This window comes from Protopterus annectens, chromosome 1.part0 (genome assembly GCF_019279795.1).
Source record: "Protopterus annectens isolate FY-2018-M chromosome 1.part0, PAN1.0, whole genome shotgun sequence".
Lineage (NCBI taxonomy): Eukaryota > Metazoa > Chordata > Ceratodontiformes > Protopteridae > Protopterus > Protopterus annectens.
Window position 1 is genome coordinate 1,847,787,980 of NC_056725.1, and position 25,497 is coordinate 1,847,813,476.

General features: G+C 40.4%; 1 protein-coding gene across 2 annotated transcripts in view; it reads left to right on the forward strand.

Moving 5' to 3' along the window:
- Nucleotides 1–25,497, forward strand: part of DAB2 (DAB adaptor protein 2) — a 472,148-nt gene that overhangs the window by 437,598 nt on the left and 9,053 nt on the right. For both annotated transcript variants that reach the window (XM_044069830.1, XM_044069823.1), the window contains 2 exons: nt 8,458–8,564; nt 11,547–11,687. In XM_044069830.1, the coding sequence (XP_043925765.1) occupies nt 8,458–8,564; nt 11,547–11,684 (245 nt within the window). In that variant the 3' untranslated portion in view covers nt 11,685–11,687. The remainder of the gene's footprint in view (nt 1–8,457; nt 8,565–11,546; nt 11,688–25,497) is intronic.

A 25,497-nucleotide genomic window follows, 5' to 3' on the forward strand; every position in this document is an offset into this window, starting at 1 on the left:
CCCATCGAGGTACAAAACCGAAGAAGACTCTTATAAGCCAGTCACCAGTTCGCCGGTACTTAGTGAGGTGCTTTCGCAGCCCCCGATTCCCACTAATTCTGATTCGCAAGCCTCTACTGACTCCCATTTGGAGTCCGGTATGCCATGAGATGCTTTAATTATGGAACCCACGGATGTGTCTACCTTAGGTCCAGAGCCGCTGTGCAGGCACTGGTTTCTGAGGGTGTTTTCAGGCCTACAGATTTGTATATTAGATGCCATCTTCACAATTGAGGCCAAAATCTAAATCTAAAAATGCCTGGGCCACATGTCCAGGCCCCTTTGCCTAAAAAACAAATATCAAAATTGAAAATTTACTTACTCTGATCGGGGGGTAACGACCCCCTCCTTCTAAAAGGCCTAAGCAAGACATTGATATGAATCTTCTGAACAGGATTCCATTTCTTTTGACTCGTATAATGAACAGGATTTGTCTGTTCCTACTTGTGAGGACTCTGATGCAGAGGATTCCATTCCTTCTGCCTCTCCCCCTGAAGATTTTTCTTTTGGGGAATCTTTACATGCCTTAAGGGAACATTTCCACTGGGAAAGTCAGGATTTCTCAATCTAAAGAGAGACTTGGGGATTTTCTTCTACTTCCTCAGCATAGGCCTTTGGGTATACCTCCTGTTCTAGTAATTGTTAATGATTTTTCTGCATCTAGTATGACTCCTGATTCTCTGCCTCCGGCTCCTTGTAAGCCAGACAGATACTACAGGGTTCCTGACTCCCATAAATTCCTTTTCAAAAACCCTGTTGCTGATCCTGAAACCATTTCTCAGGGTCCCAAGGGCATTAAGGCCTCTTCTGCCAAAAGTCCTACTCCTGATAGATTCCAGGGTGCTGGATAGATGAGGGTAAGAAGGTTTACACATCTGCAACCTTGGCAATCAGGGCTTTAAGCTATCGTTTTCATATGCTTAAATATCAACAGCATATCATGGCACTAATTCAACATAAAATGATAATCTCGGTGGAAAATCGCAGGATTTATTGCATTCAGCTGAACAAGTTGGAAAACATACTTTGCAATGTGGTTTTGATTTCCTGGAGGCCTCTTGCAGGGCTGCTGTAACTGGATCCGTGCTAAGAAGGCATGCTTGGCTCAGAGCAAACTCTGCCTGACCATGGTAAAGCAGAATTGTTGGATGCTCCTTTACAACAGGCCAGTCTCTTTGGTAATAAGGCTGAAGAAGTGTTAAAGATGGAAGATAAAGCTAAATCTATGCAAACTGTGAAAGATTTCTTACGAGTTCAACCTCCATGACTTAGTAGACACTGGCCTACTAAGAACTGGTCCTTTCCAGTCCCCTCGATAGCCACTAGAGTCAAATCAAGACATGCCAAAGGCTCCAGGTTTCAGTCTCAAGGAACTTTCAGAACAAAACAATGGGGTGCCTCCACCTCCAAATCTGGAAGCAACAAGGCACCTCCCTATGGAAAACAGTCTCAATGACTTTCCTCTACGATCATGAAGCACTTGCCTCTTGGCCACCCCTTTGGGGGGGAACTAGCACTTCATGCACAAAACTGGCAACTTATTACCCAGGACAAATGGGTTTTAAATATAGTATCCCAGGGATGCAGATTTCACTTCCACACATTGCCAATCCCAAATGGATGGCCAGATCTGCCTCCAAATCAGTGGGCTTCATGAACATGGGGGCTATTCAACCAGTACTAGAAGAGGAAAAGACAAGGTTTCTATTCCAGACTTTTCCTGGTACCCAGAAAAGACAAATCATGGCGTCCAATCCTGGACTTATCCACTGTAAACACATTTCTGGACAAACCAAAATTCAAGATGCTGACACTTACTACTTATGCTAGGCAAAGATGCCTGGTTGGTAAATCTAGACTAAAAAAGAGGCTTACCTGCATATCCCAATCAGGGATTCTTGCAGAAGATATGTCCGCTTCAAAGCAGGCTGCTGGCATTACCAGTTCTCTGCACTGCCCTTTGGCTTATCTACTGCGCCCAGGGTCTTCACAAAGTGCCTTGCACCAGTAGTTGCATTTTGCAGGCAAAGAAGTACAGATATAGCCATACATGGACAACAAGGACATTCTTCTAAAGCATCTGGCATTTGTAAAAAGGGTTCTACCTTGTCTAGGGTACACCATAAACTAAAACAACTGGTACTCCCTCAAAATTACATTCCTGGGTGCAAGCTTGAATACAACTGCCCAAATGGCTTACCTTACACCAGAAAAGCAGAGTCAATTGACTTCAAATAGGTGGCCACAAAAACCCTGCTATCTGAAAGACAAATTCTGCAGGCCTTGGGATACATGGCCTCCTGCATTCTTCTAATTCCATATGCAAGACTGCATATGAGGAAACTTCAGTGGTACTTAAAAGGTTTATGGAGTCAACATTGTCACAGCCTGGAAACAATGATTCCTATTATTCTTTGCCTGCGACTAGAGTTCCTATGGTGGGCAGAGGCCTGCCACCAAAACAATGGACTGCCATTCGGTCCACCCCCTGCCACCCAAACCCTAACCGATGCATCAGAGTATGTTTGGGGGGGCTCATCTGGCAGGGAAGTGCATTCAGGGCAAATGGAGCCCAAATCAAATACACCTATATATCAAGCGGCAAGAGATGCTAGCTGCACAGAATGCTCCGGCCTTTAAGGGCTACCTTCATCCAGGACAACTACTGATGGACAACACTACAGTTGTGTGGTACATAAACATGAGGGTATGCATTCCTACCCCCTTTGCAGACTAGCCATGGCATTGTGGAACACTGCCTTGACCTATCAGTTACAACTACAAGCTCAATTCCTGCCAGTTTCTGGCAGACTAAGCAGAAATCTTATGGACCCACATGAATGGAAACTGGAACCACAAGTTTTCGACCTGTTGACATGCAAATGGGGGAACCCAGACATCTTTTTGCCTCACCTCAGAACTATCAGTTGGACAAATTCTGCACAAGAATTGATCACAAAAAAGCTTGGAAAGTGGATGCTTTTAGTCTGTGCTTTTCCCCCCTCTGCCTCTGCTCTCCAAAGTTCTAAGTCAATTAGGACAAAACTAAAAATGATTGCTCCAGACTGGCCTCGCCAACACTGGTACCCATTCCTGCGCAATGTCACACTTTCCTCCGTGGCACCTGCCTCAGATACCTTACCTACCGTCTCAGCAGAACTACCAAATTCTGCACACTCTGCTCCAAACTTTGAATCTTGCAGCATGGCTAATCAACTAATTTCACCCTTGGCATCCCTCAGCAAACCAGTGATGGATGTCATTTTGTAGGCTAGAAGACCTAGTACTAGAAAATCTTATGCTGATAAATGGAGATTCTGTGCCTGGAACCATGGAAAAGATTCTATGCCTGGAACCAGTCTATTCCTCAGATTCTGCCATACTTAACTGAGATGCTTCACAAGGGCCTATCCTTTTCTTCCATAAAAATCCATGCCTCTGCCATTTCAGCTCATTACAACACAGAACCTCCCCTCTTCTCTCATTCTCTGCTAAAGCAGCATCTCAGAGGGGCCAAAAATATAAGACCTCACAGAAGAGCACCAATTCCTGCATGGGACCTCAATTTTTTTTGGAAAATCTCTCTCTGAGCCAGCTGCTACTGCAGACCTAAGATTTCTCTCCTGGAAAACTGCTTTCCTTTTAGCAGTCACTTCAGCTAGAAGGATTTCAGAATTACAGGCTCTTATGGCTGTGGAGCCTTTCGTTTTTCATCTGGACAGGGTGGCTCTCACGACCAAGCCATCTTTCATGCTTAAGGTGGTATCCACTGTGGCTCCTGCTGCTGTATAAATCCATTTTCCCAACCATAGCTTTGGGATTCTACCCAAATGTAATGACTGCAACAGTGAAACACGAACATAGTACAGTCGTGTACACTTACCATAAATGTAGATGGAGTGTATTCACTGTTGCAGTCCTGGTGTGTCTCTGTGTGTGTCTCTGTGTGTGTCTCTGTGTGTGTCTCTGTGTGTGTCTCTGTGTGTGTCTCTGTGTGTGTCTCTGTGTGTGTCTCTGTGTGTGTCTCTGTGTGTGTCTCTGTGTGTGTCTGTGTGTGTGTCTCTGTGTGTGTCTCTGTGTGTGTGTCTGTGTGTGTGTCTGTGTGTGTGTGTCTGTGTGTGTGTCTCTGTGTGTGTGTCTGTGTGTGTGTGTCTGTGTGTCGGGAAAACTGAGCTAGGCTTTTGCATCTATACAAGGCACCGCTAACCGCCGCTGAGTGAAAAGAAGCAGCACCATGCAAATGAGGCTTAAATATGAGCAGAAAGACCAATTTTAAGCTATCGATCGGTAAAGCACGTAATAAGCCTTGAAACCTGTGAGTTGGGGATTGCTGGTAAATCAATTCAATTATGCCACAAGGATGCAGAAAAGCACCTTTAATGTAGAATAGCTGGTGTGGAGCCCAAGTGTAACTACCTCACAAACTGCCTACACCTGAAATATGCAATGTAATACAATGCAATTAACTACTTAAAACAGTACAGTGTTTTTTTTGAACTGCTAAAGTACAGTCATAGTATGAGTTGTTGTAAAAAATACTTGAAGCTCTAGTGTGTATCCTAGCTCAGACCAGGTAAACTCCTGCTCCTAGATGAAAAATCCCAGTTCTAATGTAAAAGCACAGTCAAGGAATGTCTGGTGTGAAAGGCTGCCACAAAGGATACAACAGCTTATGTGATTTATTTAATAAAAGTACTTTCATTTGTATACTGTAAATGAGCCAAGAGCCACTCAATTGTACAGAATTTATAAATGCACGACAAACCATGTAAGCTGATTAGTAAGCTCTCAAGCCAATAAAACTACATCTCAAGTGATTCTCCAACATAAACAACCAGGTTAGCTCCCAGTAAACCAGATGGAAAATCCACTGACTCCTCGATATAAAACAAGTGTTTGCTAGAGTGTAAAAATAACTATATCAAACAGCTAGCTAAAGTGAAGCAGAACAGACAATGAGGCAAAGTGCACATTTTTAATTTACCACAAGGAAAGGCAAATGTATCCATAGCAGTGAAGAAAGGGAGGAGCTTGTTGAGCTCTATTTATAGTAGAGGTGGACATGTTAAAAGTTTTTCTCACACCTTCCTCTTTTCTGATCTAACCAGGAATCACCAGCAGTGCTACAGTTTATGCTGGCTTCAAATTTTTTCAGAAAAAGCCAAATGCCCGGAAGGTTTTGACTACTTCAGTTGTGCTTTCAATATCTCACTTGATAAACTGTACAGTTTTAGATCATTCACAAAAAAGACCAGTCTTTACATTAATTTTCTGAGAGCTAGAGTGCAACTATGACCTAATTAGGTAGTCAGTTTAATGGGTAATGGCGGGACAAAAGAGCAGCAGTGACTGTCGCTCTGGAATATCCCCCTTTGAGTTTTTATCCCTGGAATAGTAATTCATGGCTTAGCTGCAGACTGGTTTGCCATTGTTTCATGGTCACTGTAATGTAATTGATCAATGTAGGGTTTATCTTGTACATCTGTCATGTTTTTTTCTGTAATCTTTCCATGCCATGATAGTCTTCCCCTTTACAGTTCTCCATTGACTTTTGCAACAAGTGATCCTTGTTCCCTATGACCTTTAGTTACCCTTTAGTTCTATTGCCATGATTGAGTCATTTTCGAAATGACTTTAAATTGTCGGCATTAATTCCAGTGTATAGTTAGTACACCTCTGGAAGGCAAGTTATTGGCCTATAATTTTTAGGATAGCATGCAGGTTCACTCTTATTTTTCCTGTTAACCAGGTTGGTGTCTGTTCAGGGTGCGCACAAGTATTTATTCAAGGCTAAATCTCCATGTAAATATACTTTTGGCCAGAATCTATTTACTATATCTGGACCTGGGATTTTCCATTTAGGAGCTTTTCTTAATTCTGTTTAAATTTTTCTGGCCATTACTGCATTGCATTTCATATTGTGTACACTTTAACTTGGTTGCTTTTACTTCTATCCATTCAACATCTTATGTTCCACAGGGTCTTAATAGATGCTGCTAAATATGTGGGTCTCTTTGGTGGAATTAATATTCCTTTTATTTCCCAGTTCTCAAACATTTTGGGTCATGAACTGCTTATTTGCATATCCAAGTTTTCATGCCTGTGATATCTTTAGTCATTTGCAATAGTGTATGCTAGATGCTGGTCTGTTCCAATACTGAGCGTTGGTTTTGTCACCTCTAAGTATTCTGTTTTCTATGCTCTTCTACTAGTGGTTTATCTTGGTTTATAGATACTTCCATGACGTGTGATTTCTTCCCTTCATTTCCCTTATTGCCATGTATTTGTGTGGTAAGACCTTCTGTTAATTTAGCTGCACAGTAAATGTACTCTATTTGCTTCTGTTATGGCATGTGAATTCCTGTTTCAACACATGAACACACAAGTCTGATATTCCCAACCTACTAACATTCTGTGTCTTGCTGACTTTCTGTAATCTAATTCTTTCAGCAATCTTAGTCCGTCTTAAATCAAGCAACTCTTCCCTTGTATCATTTTCTGAATGGGGTCATATTCTTTGCTCTGTTTCTTGTGGGCATTCTACAGAAAGCTACAGAACATATTCCTATGACATTGTTCAGCTGCATCCTACATTCTCTTTTATGAGAATTCACTGGTCAATCGCTCCACAACATTGTCAGAGTTGCCACGGTTTTTCTGTTCCTTCCCTTGCTATGCAATTCCAACTGAACTTTTGTACTGGTTTCCTACTGAAGGCTCTAGAGTATCTTCATGTGGCAACTTATCAGATGCTGGTTTCCCCTTAATTTGGGTAGTCATTATCCTTTCATGCTGTAATGACGTTAGATTGCCTACACTAAATCCTTTGCAGGTAATCCATAACTTAAGCCTGTGAAAGCACTTGTATATATTTGAAAATACTTTTACTAAACTGGATTTGGAGCCACCGTTTTGCTCTGCTCTTTTGTTGGCATTTGGATTACTTTTAATACTGAGCAGGCCATTTATCTGGTGTCTTTGGATATTGTGGGAATTCAACTTTACTCAAAATCTATTCTACAATTCCCCCTTTGTATGATCATCTTTTTGTATTGTGAAATTTTCCATGTCAGAGTGCCTTTGTCTGTATTTCTCTTCATACATCTTTGTGGAGCTGCTTTTTTGTATCTATTTAGTTTTGCTTTCTTCTTTGCATAAATATTACCATATCTGATCTCCATATCAGATTTTTCCCATGCCCAAGTTTTTTATCCCTTTCAAAAATCTCTTAATTTAAATAATCACTCCCTCAGTCACTTTTTCCAAATGGTCCAAAGTTTCTTTTGTTTTTCACAAGTCTTTCATATTAATGAACAGATTGCATTTGTGACTTTTGACAGTTCTTCTGCAAGTTGGAATATCTTCTATCTGGAAATTGTTTTTTTTTTTTTTTTTTTTGCATAATGGTAAATTATCTTCACTAGTCCATGTGATCATCTTTGACTTTTTTCATCATCGTTTTTGTAAACGGGAGGGGGGGCATACTACTGGAATGGAGAGGGGGCATCCTCCCCTTGAGCCTGGCCTAACCCCATTGTAGGAATCTTTTCAGTGTCTTGAGGATTCTACATCAGTTTTTCCAGTCCTGGCATCAGTGCACCTACCAGGATTGTGCACTTCTTCGATCCTGGGACTTGGGCACTAAACTGTTTTTTTAACCTACTTCTATCAACGATATTTGCTATAGAAGTCTGTATATTGGTGTTGACTTGGTGAAAATTTACAAAAACTGGATCCACCTCATAGAAGGCACTTTCAGTTTCAGCAATACTGCTCCTTTGTTTTAATATCTCCATCCAGACCCCCAGAGATGGGCATCCTTTGTAATCTATCTTGGTACAAGATGCCAACTAAGTTAGATTGGCAGGTGTTGGAAATATCACTTCCCCAGTGTGTTGGCTCTTTTCATAAATAACAGCTTTGACTATGTCTAGATTTCTTTCACTGAAAGTGCAAGTATGTGGATTAAACATTAAGATTTGCAAGCCATCTGTTTGGATGGCATCAGACTGCTAGTACAATTGAGGCTACCAATGAAAGTTTCATATTATAGCAGTAAAAAGTGAGTTTGGAGGTTGATTTAGTTGTGGCTACTAGACCAAATGTCGATCTTCCTAAAACATGTTAGGATTTGAATTGGAGTGATTATTAGGTTGGGAAACTCCGTTATACTGAAACGGAAATAGACTACTCTGCATCTTGTTAATGCTATTATCGATCAGAAAAATGGTCTGTGGACATCTGGGATTATATGCACAGGAGTCTTGTCAGAAAAACTTTTCTGAATTTTCTGCATGAGCTTTATTTTTTTCTGTTGGGTACATTGATTTACAATAAGTTGCCAAGTCTTATATTTTTACATTGATAAATGTAATACTTATTCCTTGAAATGCACTAACAGACGTTTTCATTTTGCAGAGCCTCCAAAGCCTACTCCACGACAGAACACTCCATCTTCTGCACCTACACAGAACATGTTTGATATATTTGGGACAGATCCATTCAGTGCCCCCACACCAGTTGCTGTAAGTAATGCAATCTGTGTACCCATTTTGATCTGCCCGTTTTATTTGTATATACTGTGTTTTTGTTATGGGTGATTGGATTCCTTGGCCAGCACATCTGTCACACAACCACTACTAGCAGACAGGATTATAGTGTTAAAAACTATATTTTGAAGAAATGAATGTCAGGTCTAGGAGTAACAACCCGCCTCTGAGAAGGATTTCATACACTTTTTTAGCAAGTTAACTGAAATGGCCAAAATCATAAGAGTGAGTGATCCAAAATGCACCCTTTCGAGTCCAGAGGCCTTCTTGCCTGATTCAAAAAAAAAAAAAAAATCATCACTAGGCACATGCTTTTGTTGGACTTGGAGACACCGTGATTTGCTCAGCTACACAGTTAAGTGAAGATGATTGGAATGATTTATGAAATAACAGGTTTAAGCTAATTAGCCATCATAGCCCTTAATTTGAGTCTAAACTATAATTTTCTAGAAATTTGAATTGCTGAAACTAGTTACAAAACTGCAAAGCAAAATAATTGAAAAACGGAGTTCAGTGCACAAACATGGACTCCCAAATATCCTCGAAGGGTGGGATGGTACTGAACATAATCTGTGTTTAATGTGGGGTCTTCCTAGTGGCTGCAACCATTGGGCTTTACTCCTGAAGGCCTGCATATGGCATTCTGAGGGAAATGTTGCTTTAGCACATCACTGCTCTGGGTTTATAGAATTGTGCAGTAGGGGCTTTGGCGACTTGAAGGCTAATCTGACATAAATGTTCTGACATTTGCAGAGTTGCTACAGTCTGCATCACTTTAGGATGGGGGTTGGGAGAAAAAAACAAATTTGACAAACATTACATTCTTGATCTCACTCGAAATCCATAATTGGTCAAAACCCACTGACAAGTAGCTGAAACTGCACCACACATCTACAGAAAATCCACATTCCTAAGCTGTGGACATACATGTGCACACATGTGCACACAGCTTACTTGATCAGTTACTAGGGTTATCCGTTATCTCGTATGTTTAGTATCTAGCAAAGCTACATTCAAGAGGTTTAAGGTATCACACAGTGGAAATTCTAGCTTTGCTAGATTTTGCTTTGTGTTTTTAACCAATTGGTTTTCTTGTGTGACCTTTTTAACTCATTGTTTTAGTATGTTTACTATCTGGGATTTGGTTATATTTAAGTGCACTGTTTTTGTATATACTGTCAAGCAGTGTACTGTCTACACTGGTCCTAGTCATATCTAAAAGCTGTATGCAGTCGATAAATGTGGGTTTGTGCCTAAAATAAGTGCGAAGTGCATAAACAAAAATGGTAAGTATGATTAAAGGGCATCTCTTGGACATCCCCTCACAGGGTGGTTTCTTTCGGTTTACTTTATTCTGGCCCAAGTCCTGGTTTTCAGTGAAAAAGGTACGTTAGCCACACCTAGTCTGTTTCAACTCCTTTTATAAAACAGAATGAATGAATCTGCATCAAGTTTAAAGAAGCCTGCATTTACAAAATGGGATTTGATGAATGTGGGTTTGAAGTAGTTGACTACAGAACAAAAAAAATCACAAACAAATCACAAACTAAGGAAAACAAGAATTAAAAACTGCAAAACACATTTATTTTCATAAGGAAAATGAGTGCTTTTGTCCTTTAAAATGGACTTATCTGCCATACTTAAATTCATAATTCTAAGTAAAACTCAAAATTTGGGTTACCAAGCAGACCACTTGCATAAGGAGCCATTTATGACCAGTTTGGTGACTGGGCATGTGAAATACTGAATCGCAATCTGTTCAAGTACACAATACCAGCGATATGTACAGAAATGTGATTAACAAGCAAACCAAGTTTGAATGTGCAATGCTAGTACACTGACAGCTGGTACAGATTTTGATTTTTGCGTTATATAAGCTTTCATTTGAAGTATTCTGTTGTCACCTTATGGATCTTTATCAATAGATTGACATGTCATACGTGCATAATATTTACAGTCCAAAAGCTCAATTTTTGTTGCCAAGTTCCCCACTTATCTGAGGAGCCATTCAAATATGTAAAAGGTCTTCTCATGATTGAAGACTTCCCTGACAAGTGTGTAGATCTCAGAATTTGGAATATTCTGAGTAATATGCCAATCATTCCAAGGTAGTGTGACCATGTCAGTCTGCACAGTTTAGTCAAATGTAGTGGAGTTTTTCCAGTCCTCTAGGAGGGCTTAAAGATCAGCAATGTATGTGTTCAGACAGCAGGAATTCTCCCTAGACAGAGAGGACACAAAGTACACACACATGTACAACATGAGCATGTCAAGCTATCATAATACCTTTAATTTACAATGAGTTTAGGTTATCTTGTACACATGTACATATGTCAAAGCTTTAGCACCTCCATGACCCACAAATCCTGTAACAACTTCACAAAATAGGGTCATGGTGGAAACTATTGGTGGACTGAAGATTTTGGGCAAAAGGATGTAGCATTTTTAAACCAGGGTATTCACTTTTAGATTCTAATCGTGTCCAATACTTTGTACAGATATTCTAACCAGAATCACCATGTGTTTTTATACCATGCATACCTCTCAACCTCTTGGTGCAAGAAATCTGGACAACGCATGATATAATGCGGGGACAAAGGCCCAAACATAGGGACAGATTTTAAATATTGCTGTAATAAACTTGGTCATTAGAATAAGACATGCATTTTTTGTAGGATATGAAGTCAAACTAGATGTATGTCATTTAGTGATTTCAGTCATATCCCAGTGATTTGCCAGAAAACCACAAAGTTTGAGGAAGATGCCAAAAATGAGGCAAAAATCTGTACATTCTGTTATTAATCATACTCCTGCCCTGCCCCATCAGTTACTTTTGAGACATTCGGACTACATTTTTGCTACTTACTGTTTACATCCAGTCTAATGTAGTATAATTGACTGTAGTGTTACAAGTTATAACCAATATAAATTCTCACTCGTGTATTTTTTTTTTGTTAGAGTACCTCTACAATTGAACAAAATTCTGATCCATTTGGAAATGCCTCCAGCATGGGACACAGTTCTCCTGACCTATTTGGAAATGCCTCCAGCATGGGACACAGTTCTCCTGACCCATTTGGAAATCCCTTTGCATAAATGGTAAAGTTTATGGCAACATCCTTGTATTTTGCAGTAGTTCACAGTTGTGAAGTCCTGGAGTCAGAAATTGCTGCAGTGTTCCCTGTTTCATCTAAAGATGATATGCTATTGAGTTTTTGCCTTGACCATTTATTGATTTTTAACCAGTTTGATGAAATGCAAAACTAAAAAAATTTGTGCTTTTTATTCAGTTGCTCTAAAGTAAATTAGGAAGAGTGAAAACTTTGCAAAAGAAACAGGCAAGCTGATTTAAGAAAAGCATCAGAGGTTGATTTTGCTGATTAATTCTATCCTTCCTTTGTTAACCAGATTAGTCCCATTAGGCTGGTAGCCGCTCTCCAAGGGAGAGCTGGGATGTTCTTTATACTGCTAATAGGGGAAATGTAGCCACCACATTGGGAAACCTTTCTAAGTGCCACAGGATCTTCAACATCCACCTGAGCTACCACCAGCTAAAGTGGATGGGGTCAAAGTTTAAAATATGTTCAAGGTATGTCACAGGAATGAGGAGGATCTTTGATAATCGTGTGTGTGTGTGTGTGTGTGTGTGTGTGTGTGTGTGTGTGTGTGTGTGTGTGTGTGTGTGTACACGAAAAGAAGCCAAATGCTTCTTTTACAAGAAATTCAGACTACTCATCTCAGCTGCCTTAGACAAATAACATTCCCCTTTTTGTATTCAGAAGTGCATTCTAGGAGTCATAGTGAATGACTTTTCCAGAATAAAATGTGGTTATGTATTTTCAGTATGGGTTTGACACACTGAGAATTTTTCACAGTACGTTATTGCAGTTTTGGTCTGTGTACAGGCATATTTTCTTGCCAAGTACAGTATAACCTCATCCTGAGTGCTGCCTGCCCATAAATCTTTGCACTACCCAAGTCAATCACACATCTATATTAAACTTCAGAGACCAATTCATTCAGCTAAATAACTGCAGTAGTATAGTAGAACACAGAAAATTATATTTAGACTGCTTGACTCATACCAAAATGTAATAAACTCCTATTAACATCCAAGATGGTCCATTCTGCAGTATAGAGCAAAATGAAAATTCAGGAACACAGCTGAAAATATTGCTGTTAACTCAGGAATCTAAGTTTCATTTCATGTGTTTTATGCTTTGGTACCCTCCTATCAGGATTAGTCGTGCTCCTCCTGTGTTCTTTGAACATCTGAATCACCCCCCTACAAGGACAAGCTCCTGCAGTAAGAAATACATGCTGAGCATGTCTGTGTGAAGCTGTCTGCTCACTCATTGATATTTGGGTCCTGCAGCAAGATCTTCTTCTTTTGGCTTTTCCCGGTTAGGGGTCGCCACAGTGGATCTGTCCTCACATGACTGGCAGTGGAATTTGTCGAGTTGCCAGCCCGGCACCCAACCTTCCACAGAAGGCACACACATGCACACACAATTAGGGACAATTTAGAGTGTCCAATGTCTTTGGGATGTGGGAGTAAATGAGCACCCAGAGGAAACCCCATGCAACCACAGGGAGGACATGCAGACTCCACACAGAAGGCACCCCAGCCAAGAATCAAACCAGAGAACCCAGGTCCTGCAGCAAGATGATGAGAAATATTTAGGATGTCTTGTCCTCCCTTTTCAGTTGGTGCTTATTTTGGCTGAAAAGCAACTGAACTCTGTTCCAGACAGGAGCTTGTACAGTAGAACCAGATTTAGCAAGCAAAGGGTTTCTGATGGTGTAGCCTTAGTTTTGTAGATTTTTAAGCAGTGTGCATCTATGCGCACCTGTCTGTGTGCTTGTCTCCTTGCCATTAAAGTTAGAGGGACAATATTTTACTTGGACTAAAATATTGTTCTGTTGTCATTATTGGAATACTTTTCTATTGAAATTGGCTTAGTGAGACTAAATGACAACCACAAAGCCAACTTCAGCATTCTAAAAAGGAAGCTGCCTATAAAGCCCTAATTGCAAAAAGTCCTATAGGCTATACATTGAGGCACATGTGAGGCAGGACAACTAAATAAAAGATCTGGATTGATTGGGCTGTAGAAATGAATGCAGTTGTGTGGTGTATCATCACCATTTCTATTGGAAGTACAGTTAAAAATCCACACTAACTGTACATCAAGCAAAGTGCTGAACACCACTTGTTTGACTCTAGTTTGGTAGGAATTCTGTATTGACTTGTACTGTGTGCTCTATCCTAAAATGTAATGCAATTTGTGCAGGGCTGACTACTTAGTCTGACTTGTGCAAGGATAGTCTGCCTTGAGATGCAAGTGGCACTGATTGCGAAGATGAAGGCATGAATTAAAACCTTTTTAATCCCATGGTGGACTTGCTACTGATTTGCATTTATACTAAAGTGGGAAGTGGGCAGTTGACCACAGTCGAGCCAGTGAAAGAAATGTAAAGGAGGTCTGGTATTAGGTACTAATTTGGGTCAACTTAAATCGGCTTAAGTAACTTGACTAATGCAGACAGTGCCATAGTTACTGAAATACAGAAACAAGATTGGTATTTAAGTTCAAAGTGACAGTTGTTTAAACAAATTCAGAATTAAATTATTTAATGGAAAATGCAGACTGATCATGAACAATGTCAAAAAGATGTCTCTTGTGTTCCCCTCCATGCTACCTGATAAAGTGAAATGCATTTGCAAGGAACACATGTAAACTCAAAGAATGTGGAAACTGAACTGTTACATTAAATTAACTAGTCTAGCAGAAAAAATCCTTATGCTTTAATATTCATACAGTGATCTCAATTTTGCAACTGAGAACTCCCTTGGAATAAGAGTACACTGATACTTTGAGAAAAAAGAATTGCTGCTGAACTTTTAGAACTGATATGGTTCTAAATGTACTGAACCCACAGTAGACCCCATGGGGTCCTGCTGGATTAGAATCTAGTGAGGGGTTATAATAGATTTTCCAAGTTAGAAATAAAAAGCTGTAAACGCAAGACAGGAAATGCTAAACTACTGAGTTGTAAGCATGTTCTAGACAACTTGTGTAATGCCTGTGAAAGGTATTACAAGATGTCCGGTTAACCTTAAGAATTCGTAGAGCAATTAAGAAGTTTCTTGCATCTCCCTATAGCCCTTTACTTAAATATACAAGCTCCATTGTTGCAAAACATTTTCTAGTTGTGTTTCTAGAATCTAAAAACTCTATTCCATGCACTTTTATACAACAGGCAAACTTAGCTAGATTTAAAATACTTTAGTTCATGCCCCAGCTCCTGCGCACATTGCCTGGATAAGCAACCCCAGCTCCAGTGCTGTTCATACCTCTCAACCGTACTGAATTGCTTGATATCAACTGTACTGAATTGCTTGATATTTATTGGTTTTGAGGGCAAAGTAATCGGGTGCCATGAATTTGAGTGGCCTCTTTAATTCCTGATTTTAGTTTCAGCTTTGTTATTGCTGATGTCATCACGCAGAACTCGCAATGCTGTCAAGGTGCAGAGGTGTGTGCGATGACTGTTTCATGAGGCAGTGCCTGACTGCCAGTTGGACAAGTTGGAGACTGGGGCGGTAGTTTCAAACTGTGGGTGGTGACATTGCTACTTGCTAGTAGTTGTGTATCGGACCAGTCAGTGGGTGAGTGACCTTCACTTCTTTACTTGGAATATATTTTTTGTTAATGTATTTTATATATCGTGGTGGTGGTGCTGTGGTAGTGTCACCTCAGTCAGACGCTGTCCGGTTAGATTCTCAGCTAGAGCGTCTTCTGCACGGAGACATGCACGAATGGGCATACCTTCATTTAAGGTTGTGCGTCAGGGCTGGTAACTCTGCACGTAAAAATCAACTACCAATCATTAGCGGACTGGAGTTCCGCTGTGGCGACCCCTAACCGGGAAAAGCCGAAAGACACCAACATTCATGGTGAATTTTATGCAGTTGAATTGGGTTCTGATTTCAATGTTTGTGGGAATTGCTTTGAATCGGCTATTGTGAATTATTGTATGTTGTGCTCTTCCCTGTGCACATTTTATTAGGGTTCTGCAGAATCTTTAGTTTTTGGTGTCATTTTTCTGTCCATAAAATCCCTTAAATATGTCCATGCTTTTTTTTACTTAAAAACAGTGTAGGAAGATCACTGAAAAGTAATGGATCAGTGGGTGTTTTTCTTTCATTGCTTAGAGAATGTATCTAAAACTAATTATTAAAAGAAAACTCAAAGCACTCTCCATATTTGCAGCAAGCAACTTGGTGTCCAGGTGGTTACCAAAGAGATTATATTGGTTGGATTTGGGACATTGCAGTTTGTCATTAATAGAGGTTTAGTCAGGTTGTTGGGTGGGTGCGAGGGAGAAAACCGTGTACTAATGCAGTTAGAGAATGTTCAAATTGCCTCTAAAAGGTTAATATAATTATCTTGATAAATAACTGATTAGTCCATGAAATGCAAGTCAAGAATTTTTGTTGAAGCAGTATTGGTTGGAAATTGGCCACTTCAGATTCCTATTTTTGATTCCATATATTAGTGATTGACCGTGTTAGTACTATGTAGAAGATTAGATGGCCTCTTCTGTTTTTTGCCCAAGAAGGCTTGAGCGATGGAACTAATTTTCCCTTGTGATTACTCTGCCCCTTCATCTGGTTGAACATTTTTGAGTGTAGAAAGTGAACTGTTTACTTTTTATACTTTTATTACATAGTTGAACAGAGCAGAAAATCTGGTTGCACTTCATGGCTTGTATTTCAGATGTTTTTCTGCTTCAGGTTTCCCCTGCTGCATTGTAAAGTTTAGGTGAACCTTTTTATTCTATTTTCATTGGTAAGCACTAGGCTAGCTGTCCTTGTGGATCATTTTAAAACTAACCAGTTTCTCTATGCTCTTAACCTGCCCTATTTGCAAAATGAGCAACACAAACTAGGCAACAAGAACCTTGGCACTCGGACTGGTTGTAAGAAATGTTCAAAATACTGAATTAAAATGTTTAAATACAGAAATAAACTTTGAAAACAATTAAGGTTTCTTTGAGCCAGTCAGAGTGCTGTGGTTCCTGTTGCCTAACCTATCTTACTTGATTTGAGGTTAGCCTGCCTAACCCACCCCATGGTAGATAATTGTACATCTCTCCTAATGAGAACTGGAGATCTTGCCAGAGATAAATTAAGGCTTTGGTTAAGTTCAACATGGTAGGGAGTCCTACTTTACCTTCTGTGGGGGTTTTAAGGTGAAGAGCGGCAGCCTGAATGTCTAAAGTACAGGTCCACAGACATTAATTGTTTGCTTAAATGGATAGTCTTAACTGGGTATGAAATCTCTTTCCAGTTGAGCCCTGTGAAGAAATGCTTCCATTTCACAAGAAGTTAAACGGCTTTATAAACAAATATTCCTTTTCAATGTCTCTGCATGGATGCTATTCATTTGGGATGACTTGTTACCATGTATATGCTTGCCCATGTATATGGCTGTGCGTTCAGAATGTTCATCTAGTTGCAGAACATGTAACCCATTGCATCAGGAAGAGAAAGCCAGCCAGGCATGTTAGTTAATGAGCACCACTATTCAGCTATTCTGTAACAGTAGTTTATGCATCTAAATGATTGGTTGACATAATTGCATTTTTAGGAAAAAAAATACTTTTTTGTCATTAACAGCAAGAAAGCAAAACGTTCATGTGCTCTGCAGATGCTCTAATTCTCATTGTGGCTGCTGAACTTGTGGGATATGTAGTTTTACTTGGGGTGCAGTGCACTTTGTAAAGGCAACTGTGCCATTGCATAGTATAGTTGTAATACCTGTGAATGTCGATATTGCATAATTCCATGATTGTGTATACACATGTTATGCTAATTAGCATCCTGATTTTTGGCCAGTTCTACCTACTTTTCATGGGCCTCTGTCCAGTTTTTTATTCCAGGTTGAAAGGTATGATGCAGTTATATCTTTCTAACTTTCTCATACTGTTTCTGCTAATCATCCCCTTGTTAAGCAACTCCAATGGCCTATTCTATTTATCTACCTCATTCTTAACTATCCTAATGCTAAATGTCTGCCCTTTACCCTCCCATGTGTCTCCATTTTAAATATCTGCATTCTACATTGATTATACATGATGTACATAACTGCACTTCCCATACCCCACTGTATCTCATTGGCTGTTGGTACAATATTTGCACACCTCTCATTGGCTGTTAGTACAATATTCACACTCCCCTCATTTGTTTGTTGCAAGTCCATTAACATTTTCTACTTTCTTGCTTGCATATGTACTTGTACCCCCTTCTGTCTCTATGCTACTTTTGTGCACTCACCTCAATGGTGTTTTCTTTAAGCTACAATATTTTCATATCTGATCTCAGAATATCACCATGGATTAAAACTGGTTTTCTACTTTGCTTATTAAAAATGTATTTGTCATATTTATATAATGCAATTGGAGAGATTGTACCTGGAGCTTTTTTCCCCCCTGGTTCTCTGAAAAGGGACAATTTGGCCAATTCAGACTTTTCTGATCAAAGGCTATAAACTTTCATGGTAATACAAGTTTTGGAAGACCTTTTCAAAGTATTCCCTTAAAAGCTGTGCCAGACCTTTTTATTGTATTGGTTTATTCTAGTGTCTGACAAGTTTGATCAGAGTTCAGTTTTCAAGGTTCAGCATGTACTTAAACATTGCATCATTATGTTTAGAGTATGTGGATAAAATTGCACATGACTGAAAAGATTCATGGGTGGCACAAAGTTTAGGGAGGTGTTAATTGTTGGGATTACCAAGTCGATCTCAAATTAGAGCTCAAATTTAAACATGGGAGAAGTGCATACAAATCTCCATTAACCCTGATGAAAATCTTAGAAGCATCTAGTACACTTGGAAGATTTTGTTGACTTGTGTTTACATGTTTAGTGTATTGCAATTACCTTTGGTAGGAAATAGTTCAATGTGGTGTAATTCACAAAACCTTCCTGTCACAATGGATATCAAAATGTTATCTGCATTAAGTAGCATTTACTTTCAAGAGAATTGCGTAATTTTTGGTATTGACAGATTTTTCATGGAAACCTTTCAAGACTATAAACAAAATTTTTGTTAAAACCACAAGTTTATTAGAAAATTACTTATTTAATTGTGTATTAATAGTATCTAGTTTGTTGTGGGAACCAAATAAGTGTTGTCTTTCGGCTTTTCCACGGTTAGGGGTCGCCACAGCAGAACTCCGGTCCGCTAATGATTCACAGTATATTTTTACGTGCAGAGTTGACGGCCCTGATGCACAACCTTCAACGAAGGTATGCCCATTCATGCACGTCTCCACAGAAGACTCTCTCTAGCTGAGAATCTAACAGGACAATGTCTTACTGTGAGGCGGCAACACTACCGCAGCACCACCACCGCAGTGGGAACCAAATACGTGTATCCCAACTAAATCGTACAAATATTTAAAGAATAATTTTGTCTATGTACGATTTTGAAAACTTCTAAGATGTTTGTAGATTTTTTTTTTGCCTCTTTGGACCTAAGGATTAGTGCGCACACACCCTCAAATTTTATAGCTTTAAGTTAAGAAGGGAATATTCCAGTTCACTGGCCTGCATTTTACCCTAGTTCCATATTAATGGACCTGTTGCATTGTACCTTTTAGCCAGGATTTAACCAAAGAAATGTATCAAACTTTTAAGACTTGCCTTCTGATGGGATAAATCTGTTATCCAGAGTATGGAGTCTAGTTATAACTTCCTGGATTACATTTGCACCAGTGAATCAAGTATTTTGGGATAAGGTAGAAGTATCTTGAATAGAGAGCATGCAAACTTTATCCAAGAAACAAAGTAGATACAGCAAGAATGTGATGTATAACTGTAACATATATTGTGCCCTAGAAGATGAAACTAACTTTCATAGTAATATTGATATGTATAAATGTCCCAGTGTGGTCACCCCCGGTCTTGCATAAATATATTTTTATCTGTTCCCAGGTTTCCTGTCTCTCTGGACTTTTCTTGCAATCTGCTTTCTTCCTTAGCAGTACTTTTCTTGATTACCACATATATAATTTGGTTCTGATGTACTTTAACCATTAGTTGTAATCAGAATTTTTAATCTTTCCGCAGGCTGTATAAAAGATCCTGTTTCCATTCATTCTCTTGTTTCAGCTTCATTTGCATCTTTCTTTTTTTGGTTGATCATTTTTATTGTCTATTTGCATTGATTCAAATCACACGGCTTTGAGTATGTCTATAATTCTCATACAAGGTCTGTAATTCTCATACAGGAACATTTAGTAGTAAAATATTTGGTAAACCATTTCATTTACTTTGGTGCAATCAAAACATTTAAATCCCCCTAAAGAAAACTGCAAATATCCTTTCATGTCACTTGCAGTATTCTTCACTTATGGGCTATCCTTAGCAGGAGATCCCAATGTCTAGCCAGTATACCAATGCTGTTAGCCCTTGAGTGCTGTAGGTCAAACATGTTCCCTGCGCAAGATGTAGGGCATAAAGTTGACATGTGGAAGCAAACACTCAGAACTTCTTGCCGGCAGTCTAAACACTGTTCTCAAACATTCATCTGAATGCCTTTGTTCCGCTGCTTGCCAAGTCACACTTCAGATAAGTGCCCTGTTGGGGTTTCTTCTGTTTTTTTTTACTTGTCTGGTAATAGTCATCCAGAAAGGGAAAACGTCAGTGTGGGAGGCAGATTCCCCATAGACAATCATGACCAGTGTCTCTCTCTTGCTTGGAAGTTTCCCCACAGTCATTCAATGTTCTATCTGCCAGGCATTTGTGCACAAGACCCAACATAGTCCCTTATTATCCATACATGGTGAGACCGTTGCTTAAGCTATTGACTCAGGGTGCTATGGCAGAATCCTGCCATCCTGAGGTAAAGCCAACTGCCAAGAAGGCCAAGACAGTTGCCCCATTCTGGTTGTTTTCCAGCTTCCCCCAGATGCACCTCTAGAGGCTAGTGAAATCTGCAAAGACAATCCAGTGCTTACTTGGGATTCCTCTGCTGCAACTGTCAGAAGCCAGCATGGATCAGAATTTCTCACTTCTGCTTGCAAGTGTTTGCACCTGATTGGGGGAGGGACCTCTGCTGATATCTAAGGGAGATTCCTCAGATTTTAGTAAGGGAGGAAATACTTACCGGAACTTAAATTCTAGGGGAGAATCCTTGGCTTATTCTTCCCACATTCCAATCCCCTCCCAGTCTACAATTCGGAGGAAGACTATTCCTGGAGTCCATATTTTCCTGTGGAAGAGTTGTCCTTTGGGAATACTATTGCCATCATGATGGACTATTAAAAGTGGGACTTCCAGTCTGTGACATTCAAGTGGTACTATGAGCTCCTTCAAATGGAGTCTCCCATGTCCCTCCTCTTCTGGCTACCCTTTTACTTTTTCTGCAGTCCCTGTAGTGCCTGACTCTCAGCCTTATGCACAAAAGAAACCTGATAGGTTTTACAAGGTGCCTGAGGACTATAAACTTCTGTAAGTTCCATTCAGCAGATCCTTCATTGGTATCCATTTCTGACATCCTCTGCCATCTACTAAGCTGCTCCTTGATGAGGATCGCAGAGTTATAGAAAATTTGGGCAAAAAAGTCTATACTGCTGCCACCTTATCTTAGGACCATTTAATTACCAAACGTATGACCAGGTATGTTTTGGCCCTCCTTTCCCATGTTTCTAAGATGGCATCCAACCTTTCTGATTCTGAATGGAAGGCTTCTACCCTTTCCCTGATGGGGTCCACTTCTCAGGGTGCCCAATGCAGCTGATGCCTCTTCCAGGACTGCTGTTTTTGATTCTGTGATTAAGTGTTATTCCTGTCAGTCTTCAGGCTTTGACTGATAGTCCAAGCTTTTGGCTGTTTGGGATAGCTGTTACTGACAGTTTAGCCTTACAGGAAGTTGAGCATATTTTTCTCCCCCCTATTCCCAGGTTTCAGAGGTACTGTTCTAAGCCTGTCTTTGTAGACACCCCCCCCCCCTGGTAAGAAGGGGTTCTAGAGGTGTTCCTTAAGTCTGTTCAGACTATTTTCAGAAACATTCTTTTCAAGATAAACCTGCTTCTGTTTGTTTGGCCTTCCCTTACTCTCAGGTCCCCTTGTCTCCACTTTTCTCTTCCAAATTTATATCAGATCCCCTCTGATTCAAATTCTTGGGTTTTGTTTGTCAGGGATATTTCAAGGTTTGAAAACCTCTTCTTCCATTTCAGGAATTCAACCTCCTCAAGAACAGCTTCCTCATTTTTCAGAGGTTCTGCAATCACACTTTTGGATCAGGGATCCATTCAGTTCATTCTTATCCCTGTGGGAAAGGGGTTTTAATCCAGAATGTTCGGTCCTTGAAAGAAAGGTGCAACCAATTCTTTCTCTGCTCAACATTTTTCTTAAAATCCCTGATTTTGGATGCTGTCCATTTAGACCTTATTTCCTTACTTTTCCAGATTGTCCTGTTTGTCAATCTCAAGGATGCATACCTTCACATTCCCATTTTGTCCCCCTGTTCAGGAAATTTTTTTCCTTGATTTTTTTCAGTTGTCTGCTTTGCCATTTAAACTTTCTACCGCCCCTAGGGAATTCAGATGCCTCGCTCCTGTCTCTGCTTTTTACCGGCTTCAGGTGATGGACTGTTCCCTGCCTTGACTATCTGCTTATTGAAGCTCCTCCCAGCAGTCTGATGCAGGCTATCCAGTTTGCCATTTTGTTTGTACAGTCTGGGGTTCACAGTCTCCAGAAATCTGTTCTGATTCCTTCCCAGGATCATGTTTTCCTTGGATGCAGGCTTCAGACTTCCCATACTGGCTTCTTGCTGTCTACCTTTTTCTAGTCCCTTCTTCCTCAGTCATGGCCAGGTAATCTTTCAGGGTTCTGGAATTTATGGCCTCCACCATTCCCATGCCCTCTTGCCAGGTGTTGTATGAGAATTTCAATGCTACCTCAGTCGGTGTGGCTCCAGCTTTGACACCCCCTGGAGTTCCCTGTTCCTTTTCTTTCACTCAAGCTTGAGTTTCAGTGGTGGATTAAACACTCCCATTAGTCCAGGGCTTCCCTTTCAGGCTCCAGTTCCCGCTCTGCTTTTCACATATGCCTCAGACATGGGGTGGGGAGCTTATTGTGGCCCCCTAAATTTCTAGGGTTTCTGGCCTCCATATCAGAGGTTGGATCATATCAACATTAAAAGTTGAGGGCTTTTCATTTCCTCCATCCTGGGCCCCACAAATTCTTCAATGCCACAATGATGTGTTTTTTTTTTTTTTTTTTTTTTAAGTGTGGGGGGGGGCACAAGGTCTTTTTGCAGATTGGCTCTTTAGGTCTGGGATCTAGAGTTCCAGTCAAGTGACTCTTCAAATTTACATTCCTTCAGAGCACAATCTAGTGGCAGACTTACCCTGAGCAGGTCCAAAATACAAGCCTGCAAATGAATGTTTCAGAGATGTTCCTGGACATTGTCCATTTGTGGGATATTCCCTGGGAAGACATTTTTGCCTCCTCTCTGAACAAAACTTTCTCTTGTTAGTCCCAAGCCTCTGACCTGGAAACAGGACATCATATCCCTTCCTTGGAAGGGAATGTTTCTGTATGCACCCTCTTCTGTTACCATGAGTTCTGCAATAGATCAGGCTGGACTCCCCAAATCTTTCTGGTGGCTCCCTTTTGGCCCAGACCAGGGCAATCATCACAAGTTACCCCACCAGATGGATCTCCTCAAACAAGACAAGGGATCTCTTGTCCATTTTCCACTCTTCAAATGATACTGTTGTGGGAGAGCCAGGAAACCCACTATTAGAAAATCACATGCCCAAATAAAGATTTTCTGTCTGGTGCCTCTGCCACAATTCACCTATCTGTGGAGGTTCCACTGGTTCTCATTTGTGTGATGTGATGTCCATGCTGGGATGGCATATTCACTTAAAGCTCACCTGTCAGCAGTTTGCCTGCCCCTGAATCCTCTTTTGGTCTCTAGGCTTGAGGTCAAACAATTCCTTAAGGGCTTCCTTCATATCAGGCCTCCCAGGAAGCCTATTTAGCCATCTTGGGACTACAGATTTGTACTTAGTTGACCCAGGCTCCTTTTGAGCCTGCTTCTGCTTGCCTGAAACATTGTACTTTAGAAGACTGTTTTGCATCTTCTGCCAAGAGTGTTTGAGCTTCAGGCTCTGACTATTCCTCCTTTTTTTAGTTTTTCATCGAAAGAGGGTGTCTCCTCCATAGTTCTATGCTTCTTTGCCCAAGGTGGATAATGAGCCCTAAACCAATCTGTTAATCTTGCTTTTTTCCTTCTCAGTCTGCCAGTGAAGTTCTTCACACCTCGGATTTGCATAGACTACTCAGGTATGTGAATAAAACTAAATGCATTTGCAAATCATCCCAGAATTTTGGGTTTTGCTGTTCCTAAGCAAATTTATTCGTGGATTTTGAAGGCTATTTCCTCCTGTTTTCATGGCAAATGTCTTTCCTTATCTGTAAATGAGGTTCCTCTGGTGCTTTTCAAGCATTTGGTTACCAATTCAATCTTTGAGGCTGCTATTTGGTTTTCTGTTTATACATTAAAAATTAAATGTTGGATGATATGTCCAAGGCAGACTTTGCATGGGCTCTCCTATATGGGCTCATGGAGGCCTCTTCTGTGCCTTCCTCCTCCGGGGCTTCCTCTTGAGCTCTTGTACTCTTAGGTGAAAAATACTGTAACAGTGATATGGAAGAACATAACAGGTGTGTAACATCTTACCATAACAGATATCCTCCTTACTGTTGCTGTATTCAGTCTGTCCCTCCTTCCCCCTCTGTTCTAGCTTATGCCCTGCATTCTTGTTGCCCTCCTGGCAGAGGATTCCTTTTTTCCTTCTGGATCCACATTTTCTTTATCCCTGTGGGTATTCTGTTCCTTCTGGGGCTTGTTTAATTTGTTTGCATCCATACATCACCTTTTATGCCCTACATCTTACTTGAGGAGCATACATGTGATATATACAGCACCTATAATAGCTGAAAACCTCGGTATACTGGTCAGATGGACTGTCCTTGGCAGGAGATCCTTTGGGTGGAGATCCTTTAGGTGAAGAATACTGCAACAGTGAAGAGGAAATCGACTGCTATGTTAAGACTTTACATCTCTTGGTTGGTTCAAATTAGGAAATTTTGTCCGCTATCACTCCTATTACTGTAAATACAAACTCTAATTACCTATTCTATTCTAATTCGTACGTCTACACCATATCTACAATTAAGACACTTCTTGCTGTCTTGACAGTGTTAAAATGTCATTTTTCTTATCATTGAATTAGTGTTCTATAGCTGCTGCAATATGTTTTAGCATCAATTCAAATGGTCAGTCATATCAGAGTTCCAAAATGTGAAATCTAGATTCCAGTATCTGTCTGCCTGGGATGACATGGTTGATGGACCCAGTTGCTTTGCCAGAGATGGTCTCCACATGTCACCACTGGGATTCCAGATCCTGGCCAAGGTGCTATCCTCCTTCACTGTGCATTTTTAGGCAAGGTCCCAAAGACCAATCGTCCAACTTAAAAGATCTGTCAAAAAGCTAATTGAAGGTCATGCTGCTAAATGCTAGGAGCCTTGACCTGAAAATGCACTCACTGGAGCATCTTGTACTGGAAGATGCAGATGTCTGTGTGGTCACAAACTTGGTTCAGGGCTGCAGAGAGCACCCCTGCCTTACCAGGCTATACCGTATTCCACACATTCTGACCCCACAATGAGGTTGGGAAGACTAAGGGTGGAGGAGTATATCTTCATGAAGGACAGGCACACCTCCAGACTGGTCAGCCAGCATGATATGCAGCTGACAATTGGCAAGGCACCCATCCAAGATGGAGCCAGCTATAGACCCCCCCTTCACGACTCAGG